At 44.1% G+C, this 13,406-nt stretch overlaps 1 protein-coding gene across 1 annotated transcript; it reads left to right on the top strand.

The window, feature by feature from the left end:
* The first annotated feature begins 513 nt into the window (after positions 1-513).
* LOC117893818 (toll-like receptor Tollo) lies at positions 514-5,413 on the top strand. Its single transcript, XM_034800570.1, has one exon. It carries the CDS (start codon positions 1,009-1,011, stop codon positions 5,008-5,010), a length of 4,002 nt encoding a protein of 1,333 aa, XP_034656461.1. The 5' UTR covers positions 514-1,008; the 3' UTR covers positions 5,011-5,413.
* Positions 5,414-13,406: the final 7,993 nt, after the last annotated feature.

Here is a 13,406-nt window from a genome sequence, read left to right as displayed (position 1 = left end):
ATAAGTTGACTCAAAACTCTCGCAGTTCGGAGAGAAGGTAGCGTCGAGAGAACGTAACCAAGACGCTGATGCAGATGGAGCGAATTTTATACTCTTCCGTCAGAAGCAAAGATATAACACCTCGCAGCAGTGGAAACCATGAAGAAACTATATAAGGAGGTTTCATCGTCAGAACGGCGCCCCTAACAACGCTGTCAATAAGTCCAAGTAAAAGGGCTCTGCGTAGTAAGGGTGAGTGATACGACAATGGAGTGTTCTGATTAACCCTTTGAATGCAACGTGAAAATTTGACAAGCAAGCTCGCACAGAAGAGCGCTAAACGAAGCGAAGACAGCCGACGAGATCACCTTGTATAATCATCATGGTGAAAACCTCATTGTTTCTGCATGCTCTCTCTTTAGCCGCTGCGAGAGCGATCCTCGCACATCGCACAACCAGTGGAAACCTCATCTGGTTTGCTGACTACTCTCTCTCTCTCTCGTTTACTTGTGGATGTGCTTGTTAACCGCTGCGAGAGCGATCAGTTGAAAAACTGACTTCGAGCCGAACGGAATCGCGTTGTCGGAGAAGTGATCGAAATAAGTAGCAGTCGCGGCATGAAACAGAATCGAGTGCTTGAAAGTTTGTTCTAATGAAATGATTCAACCCTAGACGCGCTATCGCCCCCCACTTGGATTACGGTCAGCGCGAGAGCAACAACGAAAAATAGAAGGAAATCAAGTGAAAATAGAAAAAGGCGAGAAACATAAGAAAATTAATTTAGATAAATCGCCGAGAAAAATTCGGATGTGTTGATGTGAGTGCTGTGTTCTGCCGTCGGAGGTGATTGTGCAAAGATCTATATAAAAAAAAATAGAGAAAAGGCAACCTTAAAAATCCCAAACAAAATGGGAAACAAATAATCGGGATCCCATAGACCAAAACTCCAAAATTCCCCACTTAACCAGATAATCAACTTCCCAGGTTGAGTCACTATCCAAGGGATCCTCCACCATCCATCCACCCACAATGCTGGCCACCAGCCATATGCTCTACGTCCTCATCGCCAGCTGCGTGATGCCCATTTTTGGGGCGGCCCTGAGCAAGACGGTTCTTTACCAGGCCCCGGACGAGTGCCGCTGGTCCGGCGGTGGAGAGCACGACATCACCCTGGTGTGCCACCTGCGCACGATCAACTCTGAACTGGAGAACACCAATTTCAGCGTAATCCAGCCCCACAATACGGTGCGTTTGAGGCTAGAGTGCAACGATGCACTCTTCTTCCAGAGCAGCCTCAGTCCGGACAGCTTTAGGTCGTTGGTGGAGCTCAGGGATCTTACCATTGAGTATTGCAAGCTGGGCAACCTTACCGAAGGCTCCTTCCGGGGTCTGCACGAGCTACGCAACCTTACCATCCGCACTCACAATGGGGACTGGTCAACCATGTCCCTTGAGATGGCCTCCAACAGCTTTGCGGACTTCAGACAGCTGGAGAGGCTGGACCTAAGTTTGAACAACATCTGGCTGATACCCGACGGTATGGTGTGCCCACTAAAGTCCTTGCAGCACCTCAACGCCTCCTACAACAAGATTCAAGACATCAGCAACTTCTACTTCAGCGCCTCGCTGAGCTCGCGGAAGGCGCGGGTGTGCGGCTCGACGTTGCAGAACCTCGACCTGAGCGCCAACAAAATGGTCAGCTTGCCGTCGGCCATGTTGTCGGCCCTGGGGCGGCTGACCCACTTGAACATGGCACGCAACAGCATGAGCTTTCTGGCGGACCGTGCCTTCGAGGGTCTCGTCTCGCTGCGTGTTGTGGATCTGTCTGCGAATAGACTGACATCGCTGCCTCCTGAGCTCTTCTCGGAGACGAAGCAGCTACAGGAGATCCATTTGAGGAATAATTCGATTAATGTATTGGCGCCTGGGATCTTTGGGGAGCTGGCCGAGCTTCTGGTCCTCGACTTGGCCAATAATGAGCTGAACTCGCAGTGGATCAATGCTGCCACATTCGTGGGCTTGAAGCGGCTCATGACGCTGGACCTGTCATCCAACAAGATCAGCCGCCTGGAGTCGCACATCTTCCGGCCGTTGGCCAGCCTTCAGATCATAAAGCTTGAGGAGAACTACATCGATCAGCTGCCGTCGGGCATCTTCACGGACCTCACCAACCTGCACACACTTATTCTGTCCAACAACCGCATCTCGATTATCGAGCAGAGTACCTTGCAGGGTCTGAACAACCTGCTGGTGCTCTCCCTAGACTACAACCGTATTAACCGGCTGGACCCGCGATCTTTGATCAATTGCAGCCAGCTGCAGGACCTCCACCTCAATGACAACAAGCTGCAGGCGGTGCCGGAGGCCCTAGCACATGTGCCCCTGCTTAAGACCCTGGACGTGGGGGAAAACATGATCAGTCAGATCGAGAATACGAGCATAACCCAGTTGGATAATCTCTACGGGTTGCGCATGACGGAGAACTCTCTCACGCACATACGACGAGGGGTGTTCGACCGAATGAGCTCTCTGCAAATCCTAAATCTATCCGGCAACAAACTGAGAACCATTGAGGCGGGCTCGCTTCAAAGGAACACCCAGCTACAGGCTATCCGCCTGGACGGCAACCAGCTCAAGTCCATTGCAGGCCTTTTTACCGAGCTCCCCAACCTGGTCTGGCTAAACATATCGGGGAATCGGCTGGAAAAGTTTGACTACTCGCACATACCCATCGGACTGCAATGGTTGGACGTGCGGGCCAATAGGATCACACAACTGGGGAACTACTTTGAGATCGAAAACGAGCTGAGCCTGAGCACCTTCGACGCCAGCTTCAATCTGCTGACGGAAATCACGGCCAGCTCGATACCCAACAGCGTGGAGGTGCTCTATCTAAATGACAATCAGATCAGCAAGATCCAGCCATACACGTTCTTCAAGAAGCCCAATCTCACCCGTGTCGATCTCGTGCGCAACAAGCTGACGACACTCGAGCCGAATGCACTGCGGCTTTCGCCAATCGCCGAGGACCACGAGATACCAGAGTTCTACATCGGACACAATGCGTATGAGTGCGATTGCAATCTGGATTGGCTGCAGAAGATCAATCGCGAGTCACGCACCCAGCCACAACTCATGGACCTCGACCAGATCTACTGCAAGCTGTCTTATGCGCGCGGCGCTACACATGTCTCCCTCATTGAGGCCAAGTCGAACGACTTCTTATGTAAATACGACTCGCACTGCTTCGCTTTGTGCCACTGCTGCGATTTTCAAGCCTGCGACTGCAAGATGGAGTGCCCCGACCGCTGCTCCTGCTACCACGACCAGTCGTGGACATCAAACGTGGTCGACTGCAGTCGCGCTTCCTACGAGCAGGCTCTGCCTTCGCACATACCCATGGACGCCACGCAGCTATATCTTGACGGGAATAACTTCAAGGAGCTGCAAAGCCACGCTTTCATCGGCCGCAAGCGCCTGAAGGTTCTCCATCTCAACCACTCGCGGATCGAGATCCTTCACAATCGCACATTTTACGGTCTCCTGGAGCTGGAGGTGCTACAGCTGCAGAGCAACCAGCTGAAGATGCTGAATGGCAACGAGTTCCAGGGCCTGGACAACCTTCAGGAGCTCTACTTGCAGCATAACGCGATAGCCACCATCGACACGCTCACATTTACGCATTTGTACCACCTGAAGATCCTGAGGCTGGACCACAATGCCATCGGCTCTTTCGCCGTGTGGAATTTCCTGCCCAGCTACCTCAACGAACTGCACCTGGCCGGCAATCACTGGAGTTGCACTTGCGAGTTCATCGATAAGTTGCGGGATTACATAAGCCGACACGACTATGTTGTGGACCGTCCGAAGCTGCGCTGCGAGTCAGGCGGGAATAGCTCCCGGGAGATGGCTATTTATGCCAACGCGGATTCCGCCCTACCCGTCGTTCAGTGTAGTCAGACCCTGCCCCTGGGGCTGGACAACAGCTACAACTTTGCCGAGCAGGCGGGCAGCGAAGGTGGAGCCCTGGCCGGCAACATGACGTCCACGAAGATGATACTTAATCAGCCGCCCAAGCAGGACTACATCCCCATTCTGGTGGCCATTCTCACAGCCTTCATCTTTATCATGATATGCACTCTTCTGGTTTTCATCTTCCGCCAGGAGATGCGCGTCTGGTGCCACTCTCGGTTTGGCGTGCGTCTTTTCTACAACGGCCAGAAAGATGTGGACAAAAACGAGCGCGAGAAGCTCTTCGACGCCTTCATTTCTTACTCCTCCAAGGACGAGCTGTTCGTCAACGAGGAGCTAGCCCCGATGCTAGAAATGGGTGAGCACCGTTACAAGCTCTGTTTGCACCAGCGGGACTTCCCCGTGGGCGGCTACCTGCCCGAAACCATCGTTCAGGCCATCGACAGCAGTCGGCGCACTATCATGGTCGTCAGTGAGAACTTTATCAAGTCTGAGTGGTGTCGCTTCGAGTTTAAGTCCGCCCATCAGTCGGTTCTGCGAGATCGCCGCCGTCGCCTGATTGTCATTGTCCTTGGAGAGGTGCCCCAAAAAGAGCTCGATCCCGATCTGCGCCTGTATCTGAAGACAAACACCTATCTGCAGTGGGGCGACAAGCTCTTCTGGCAGAAGCTGCGATTCGCTCTGCCTGACGTATCTTCCACCGCGCAGCGCTCCGTCGCCGGCCAGTCCTGCCACGTGCCCATCAACCATGCGGCTTACCATCATCACCACCATGTGCACCAGCAGGCTCTTCCCCTGCCCCATCCCGGCCATCATCATCAGCAGCAGCAGCAATTTATGCTTCCTCCTCCCCCCCAGCAGACCGGCAGCTTTCGTCGTCAGCCCTCAATCCATCAGCAGCAACAGCACCAACAGCAGCAGGCAGCTTTGATGATGGGTGGAGTGCAGGTGGGTGTGCCTTCCCCACAGATGATCCCCCTGGCGGGTGGAATCCAGCAGCAGAGTCTACCGCTGCCCCCAACACAGCCCACACCGGCTTCGCGCAATCTGCACATGTGAGTGGGTGAGAGATAGAAAGAGATGTACGAGTATGGAGAAACTTAGAGGTTTACGGAGAAAAACTCAAAAATAGCTGGAGGTGAAGCGAGAGAAAGAGAGAGAGAAAGAATAAGACAGGAGAACGTCATATTACGTACTCATTGGATAAGGAATCCCCCTATGTAGAGCCACAGAAATAATGAAAAATACTGATAGATACTTCTTTGAATTAACAAATTCATTGTAGAAGTAGTGGATGTAAACCACCACCCCCCAACTTACAGACAGATCTCTACTTAAACTTGCAAAAAATTCCTGGAGTGGAGTTACACACAGGTCTGACTGAAATGAAATGGAAATTGCATTCAATATGCAAATTATAGCGTTTAGCGATAAAAGCCTAGTTACCGGCTGGAATAGAAAAGAAGGAAAAATTGAGTGTGGATGGAGCAAGAGCAATGCAATAGCAACAGCAACAGCACCAGCAACAACAATCGAAACATGCAACAGCTATAACAGCTGCAACAAAAGACAACAGTAAAATACCAAGCGTCTCTGAGGCAGTCAGTCCCCAAGCCAGTTCTTGTTCTCTGGCTGTTTTCTTACGGCCAGCTATTTTCAGTTTCCTGGCTCGTAGCTAGATTCAGAAAATTGATGTTGCATGCAGCATACCAGCAAAAACTAGAACCACAACATCCAGTCAGGCAGCCACACAGCCCCACAGCTACGCAGCCAAATGGCCAATACCCAAAAGTATTTCTCTCCGACACTGTTCTCCCTTAGCCTTCTCTTTTATTTTCTTTCGTCTCCTCCATTTTTCTCTGTTTGCAACGCTCGCTGCTTAGTTTATCTTAACTGCAGTATTTTGCCATAACAAGCTCAAAGTGTGTATAAACAATCTATGTGACTGTAGTTGCAGTGGTACGAGGGTCTGTACCTTTCCGTCTCAGAGCGTGTTTTTGAGAACACAGACAACGAAAAACATCGGAGAATTCATGTCTGGTCAAAAGAAATTGTAACAAAAGCAGGGCCAGGGTAGCAAGTTCTCTCAGACATCACACATCAGAGGACATGTGCACACAGACCAGGCCAAGACCGTCTAGAAACATCTGTTTTTCGTCTCGTAGGTGGCTCCGGCAGATTGGTTTAAATTGGGATTTTTTTGGACCACAATTACAAGTGCTTACCAATGGCAGGGAAAGAGTGCGAGAGACAGAGAGCGAAGGATAATTGTAACAAATTTCAGTATGTGGGCAGAATATGTTGAAAAGACTATTTTCTTAGAGCAGAGCTCTCCGTTACGCAATCTCTCCTCAATAGGTCACGCAATGTCGATTATAAATCAAAAAACAGTTTTTTCTCCATGCTAGTCAAAGATTTTTAAAGAAGAAGCTGTGCGCACTCTAACGTACTCGCAGTCAAAAAGTTGAATCTGAGTAAGAGTTTGCCAGAGAAATTTGCGACCTTGCTGGAAAAAGTTGTCCATTCTGCAAGCGATTAAAATCGGCCTTGAATGCTCTTGCTCTTTACGCCTTTTTCCTGTTCACTCTCTCTATATCCACCTCCAACTATCTCTGATTTCACTTCAATTGAAATTTACATTCCAAATACCTAAAAACAGAAACAGTATAAGCAACAACAACACTCTCTCTAGAAGGATTCACATTCGGCTTAGAGTTAAAAATCTGAAATTGTACATACTTAGATAAGTTGAATTTGTTCAACCTTAATTGTTGAATCATTGTGATATTTTCTTTTAGGCCTAAGATCTAATTTATATTATGCAAATACTATTTTCCTAGCATTCTACATGTCTGTATGTACATATATGCAAATCTAAAGGAAACTAATCCTCATTAGATAGTCTAGGCCATAAGTTGAAAACCGAAACCGAAAACGAATACGAATCCACATCTATCCCGCCTAAAAATAAAAATACAGCCATATTATTTCTACTAAATATGAGAAAGTATTGTACATAAATATGTACATATGAACAAAATAACAAGAAAAACGGAAGGTTTCAAGAAAAAATTAAACATACAACTTAACAAAAACAAACATAAATCGACTGATTACATGTGTACTATATATAAAAATATGCATACATTTTAAGTACGATTACTCGTTAATGCTTTGGGGTTGTTAATATTTTAACTATCCAGGAACAGACAATTTTATTTAGTAATTTTATGTTTTCTAGTTTATAGCTAAAATATGAATTACAAAATCAAAACTGAAACAAATATATATATAAACGAAGAAAAAATGTATAGAAAATTCGATTCTTTTCGTTCGCTCATCTCATCTTCGCCATTGCTTATTTCTAGCAGAGTATTAGTTATATTTTTCCGTGTGCTTCTGATAAGCCACAAACTGTCTTGCCTTGACATTTAATACAGTTTGGGAGTGGATTTCAATGCCAGCATTTACGAATGCGAGTGAGGGATTGGATTGGGTTCTGCTACGGCTCTTGTTTTGCTTATGTCAGACCGATGGTGTTCTATTACGTACGGCGACAAAATTTGCAAGATAAGTGACGAGCGTCTCCATTGCCAAACGGGTGAAAGCTAAAGAATTGGGGATTGAAAGGGCAAACTTGTGCTATTGCTTGATTAGTATTACTATTTTTTATTTACTTGATTTTAGACCAATTTTAGCTCAGGCGTCTCCTTAGATTTTGATGAGTAATAACTTAATCGACGCCGAATGAATGCACCTACATACATATGTACAGTATACACCAAAAAATAAACAACCTTGGATATATGTATGTATGTACTTTCTTCGACATTTCCTGAGTTTTAAAAGTCAACATTTTTGTTCTTTTATCTTCAAAATTGTAGATTTGGGAGGTTTTTCGCCCTTTTGCGGGGGCGAAAGGGGGCGGGGCTCATTTTTGAAATACACTTGTAACAGTGTGAGCATACAGAAGTCTGGATGCAAAATTTGGTGGCTCTAGCATTTATGGTCTCTGAGATCCAGGCGCTCAACAAGACGGACGGACAGACGGACAGACGGACGGACAGACGAACAGACAGACATGGCTCTATCGACTCGGCTATTGATGCTGATCAAGAATATATATACTTTATGGGGTCTATCTAGTTTCCTTCTGTGCGTTACATACAACCGTTATTCGCACAAATACAATATACCCTATTTACTCTTCGAGTACCGGGTATAAAAATTATTCTTTTTCATTGGAATGCCTTATATTTCCCACGCGTTAAGCTAAAACAAGTAAGTGTTTGGGTCTAATTTCTAGCTGCATCAAATGGATTTTCAAAATGTCAATATTCTTTACAACCAAATCTAAGATATTTAAGTTATTTACAAAATCTAACCGCTACCTCTGAAAAACATTAAGAAAAAATACCAATTAAAAAAAAAATGTTGTAAACAAAGTTCTGCCATAGAAAAAATGCCTTAATTCATTCAACAAATTTAATGCCCCAAATATATCATAAAAAGTCGGTTTGGTTTCAATAGGAAAAAATGTTCGATTTTGTCAAGTAGTGTAATGCCCCAATAAATTTACTTTCGTGCCAATACATTTTTAATTAAAGTATTTTACAATATCTAAAAAATATCTTTATTATATCATTAGTTCCTTGCCTGTTTAATGCTACTACTTTTGTTGTGCAAGTTGGAAGACCCCTGAAATGTCTTGCAAATAGTCTAAAAAGTGTTCAGCCTACTCTCGCCAATATTTTTACGTGCTTATTTTTATGGATAAAGCAATCGGCATCGTTTGCGAGTATTTATGATGTATTCTGGGTACTCTGGTGAATAAGATCCTACACACAGAAGGAAGCGTTTCCGACCCCACAAAGAATATATATTCTTGAACAGCTTCAATAGCCGAGTCTACATAGCCAGGTCTGTCTGTCTGTCCTTCCGTCTGTCGTTCCGTCCGTCTGTTCGTCTTGTTTGTCGGTTAGTTCTCAGAGACTATAAGAGCTAGAGCCACAGTCCAGACTTGTATTTAAAAAAAGATTCCCGCCCCCCCTTCCGCCCTTTGAAGATACGAGAAAACTAAAACCGCCATTCCGTAGGGAATGACCATATCTATCAGATCACCGAATTGGGATCAAATTGGATCATTATTATAGCCTGAATGAAGAAATTAATTTGCAGTGGCTAAACCGGGTGGTCCCGCACCTTTTTTTTTGTTTTTTTTTTCACATTCTCTCATTCACACTCTGCTTCTGCAGTGTCCGGAGTCTGCCTCTGCAGTGCCTCTGCAGTGTGTGGTTCTAGGGGAGGGGGGCAACCTAAAGGAGCGTTTTGACTTGAGAAGTGTTGTAGATGTAGATGACATATGAAGAACAAATTTAAAATTTGATAAAAACCGCTAAGGTACAGATGTACTGAAGAGTACCGAGTATAAAAGTTGTGACGCGTCAGAAGCGTCTCACCCGTCCCTACTCGTTTTTTTTAATGCGCAATAAAATGTATGTGGCACCACCAAAACAGAAATTAACATTGGATAAATTAGCCAATTGTACAATCAATCATTAGTAAGCCAACGAGCTAGCCAGCTGCCTTTGAGGTGAAATGACCGGGGAAGAGAGAATTGTATGTTGTGGAGAGCCTTTCCATAGGAGAAGTACAAGTTCAGGCCAACCTTTTTTAATATTTTATTTTCTTTCAATTTTTTGCGGGGAGGGAAAACGTTGGGAAAATAAAGAAACATGTCAAATATTAAAAAGTTTTCTTTACTTTTACTTTCTCTTGGGGACCCACAAGACCTACTCAGGCACTTCAGCCCTTTTGTCTTTCCCCTTTTTTATTTTATCAATTTTGCCTATGGGATTTCTTATAAAGTAACAGAAGAGTTAAGGTGATGGAAAGGAGCTGAAAGACGGTGCAGACTTTGGCAACCCACGAGGAAACTTTCAATTGAATTTGTTTACACTTTTAGAGGGTTATATGTTTTTAAAAAGTGATTGCAACTCAATAAAGATTTCCCAATACTTTAGTGTGCCTAACCCTATACTACTGGTATACAAATCGGCACCGCTAATATCAGAATAGCATGTCTGTTAGTGTTACCCTGTTAATGATAAATGATCACCATATGAACGATTGATTATAACAAAGAGTGTCAAGAACATCGTCTCCCGAATCAGAGTTCCTGTTTTGTTTTCTTTTTCGGCTCCATTGCGGTTAGGCAAAGTTAAAAGGCCTTATTTTGCAGGGTGGGGTAAGCCTTATGTTTGGCAGAGCTTCTCTGCTGCCAATCATTTGGCAAAATGCAGCTGTACCTAAAATAAAAGGTATCGGTAGAAATATTTTGGGTTACAAATCAGATTAGTGTTGAAAAAGATCTTTTATTTATAGATTTCCCTACCACGGATTGTAAGCTGCCAGAAGTTTTGCTTGCAAAAGTCTTGGCAGTTGTACGGAGCTGGTTTTGGTTAAGGTAATTATGATTTAAGTTAAACATTTTTTCGGTTTATTCACGATTTATTAACGGGTCGAACCAATTATTTGAGGTTTTTTTTTTAAATGTTCTCCGACCGCAGCTTAAACATTTTATTCGCCCTCTGTTGCACTGTATCTTAGCTTCTGGGCCCAATGCAAATCAAAGTACTTTGATACAAATAGAGATTGGTGTAATGTCTGAACCATCATTATGAACTATTTACCATCCATCAAAGGGACACTCGGAAAGAAGTGGTGGATACCTTGAAAAAATAAAAATCAATCAATTATTCGAGGAGGCAGCTACAGAAACGGAATTTACGGCACAAAAATATTGTATATTTTTCATGTGCATCTTGGCAGGCCGTCAATTAGGAAGCCTCCCCCAGTGCATCCACCAATTGCCTCATTCGCCTCCAACGAATCGAGAGTCATAGTCAATCAAGAGTCACAGAGCAAAATGGCATCCAATAGTCTGGCCTGGTCCCGCTCAGACTCTGTATAAATAAATAGGCTTTCATTGGAAGTCGACTACAGCTGTTTGTAATAAAAGCAACATTTTTCTTCATTTCAATTTTTTGATAATTTACCAGGCATACATTTCTCGCCCGGCTACCCCATGGAGAGTGGAACACTAGGAGTGGTGGTGCAGAATGGGGTAGCCAAGCCATATACAGAGAGCACCAATCCGATTCGATCCAAAACAAATGAATCGACAATAGACACATGAAATTGACTGCAAATTATTACACATTGGCAAAACAACATTGGTTTGCAATTTTCGCGCTGCGACGGAGATACAGAGATAGTCACCAGGTAGGATCAACTCTGCGAAAGAGAATTTGGGATGGACGAGTGCTTACCGTTTGTTGAGGCTGTGAGATTGAAATGGGAATACGCATATATTAAATTAGATGGTGTATTATCAACCATTATATGTACATACATATTAACTATGGCCAGTTAGACAATCCAACTAACACCAATAGCTAATGGTGTCTATTTTGAAAGGCAAATCTTTTATCTGGCGATATATTCTAGTCACCTCATGAGGGCTGGCTGAAAACATTCTTAGATACATACATACATATGTACATATGTCTTTTGTAAAGAGTATCTAGTATTATTCGTAGATGATGAAGATGAAGGGACTACTGTATGTATGTACATACATACATATGTATGTATAAATGTATTTATTATAAGTACATATGTATATACGAAGGGGAGACGACATTGAAATATTACTGATCCATTAATGAGTCCATCAGAATGGGCACGGCCATGGTCTTGTCCCGACAGGTCTCGTATTAGTATCGTTGATAGCTTTCATTGAAATAAATGACGGACCCTGGACTGTTGACGCATAAATACTCTACATTGATACTCTGCATAAATAATAATGTTTTAGTACTTCCCCCTGACGATGTTCCAGCATCACTTTTGGGGACTTGGACTCAGGCTGTCTTGGACAGCCTTGCATAAAAGCAAATTTGTATGCGTTTATCTTATCGCGATCACGTTGCATCTGCGAATGGTTCGGAGAGCGGTGAAGGAGTTATCTTGCAGACACGTAAGCTTCACGTATTTTCATGCACGATTTAAGCCTTAATTTCTACCCAAGAAACTGTACAAGGGAGAGAACTTCCACAGATTCGAGTATCTGCTGCTCCTAATTAATGGTTTTGCATTGGCTGCTTATCGCGCCGGACGCATCGGGTTCGTATTCGTCCTGGTCGCCGAGCAGGGGATTGGGGCAGAAGGGTTTCAGCTGAACACCATCAGCAGCATCAGCATCTCTTGCCTGAGCTTTGATTTGCAAAGTGTGCGGTAGGGATCTACCTTGGCGGCACCTGATCAAGGAAAAGAGATCCGATCCATCTTGGACTTCAGCCTTTAGTCAGCGTAAAATATTTAATAATTGTTCGAAGTTTTTTCCTGTAATCTGACTACATATTCTCATTTTCGTCTCCAATTCACTGGGTTTTTATGAACTTTAGCATTGCACGTTATTGATAATTTTGAAATGAGCAATGTCTGGAGAGGGTCGATTTAGGCCGACGATATTTGCAGGGGTGTTGTCATGCCAAAATGTCTGACTCGGTCTCCAGCCTTCTCTGATAAGGGTTGTTTGGGGTGTTGTGAGTCAAGCGATAGCCATCGAATGGTAGTAAAGAGAAAGCACGCACATAAGGCGGAGAAGCAACTTGTCAGACTCATCGTTTTAGCGCTGGATTGGCTTTATGGAATTTGAGATCGTAAGCACACATTTGCCAGGGTATATTGTATTTGTGCTCGAAAGTGGATGTATGTAACGCAGAGAAGGAAACGTTTTCGACCCCACAAAGAATATTTGTATATGATTGATCAGCATCAATCGATATAGCCATGTCTGTCTATCCGTCTGTCCGTCCGTCCATAAATCGTGATGAGCGCATGGATATCAGAGACTTTAAAAGGTACAGCCACAATATTTTGCAGCCAGATGGCTGGGATATCACACTAATACAAGTGTATTTTTAAATTTTGCCCTGTCCCTTTCGAGTACCGGGTATAAATATATCCTACTGCCACAACTTTAGAGATAAGATAAAAGTAAAAACGCAATTCCGTTGAGAATATCTATCAGATCACCGAATAAGGATCTCATTGGGTCATTATTATAGCCAGAATGACAAAATTCTCTTGCAGTGACTAGCCCTAACCCTTCCTGCAGCTTCGCTTATTTTGGCGTGAGAAGTGATATATGTAGTGTAGGTGTATATAACAGACGTAGAAAAAATTTAAAATGTAAAATGTAAATTTCGACTTAATCATGAAGTTAAATACATATGTACATATGTATGTACATATGTATGTACATATGTAAGACACAAAGGTTACATAGTACATAGATACATATAGATGAATGCATATGTACATAAACACAGACTGAGTACCGGGTATAAAAGTTGTGACGCGTATGAAACACAAACGTCCCCACTGTT

Source organism: Drosophila subobscura, chromosome J, assembly GCF_008121235.1.
Source record: "Drosophila subobscura isolate 14011-0131.10 chromosome J, UCBerk_Dsub_1.0, whole genome shotgun sequence".
Lineage (NCBI taxonomy): Eukaryota > Metazoa > Arthropoda > Insecta > Diptera > Drosophilidae > Drosophila > Drosophila subobscura.
Note: the sequence above shows the minus strand (reverse complement) of the source record. Positions and strands in the feature narration are given on the sequence as shown.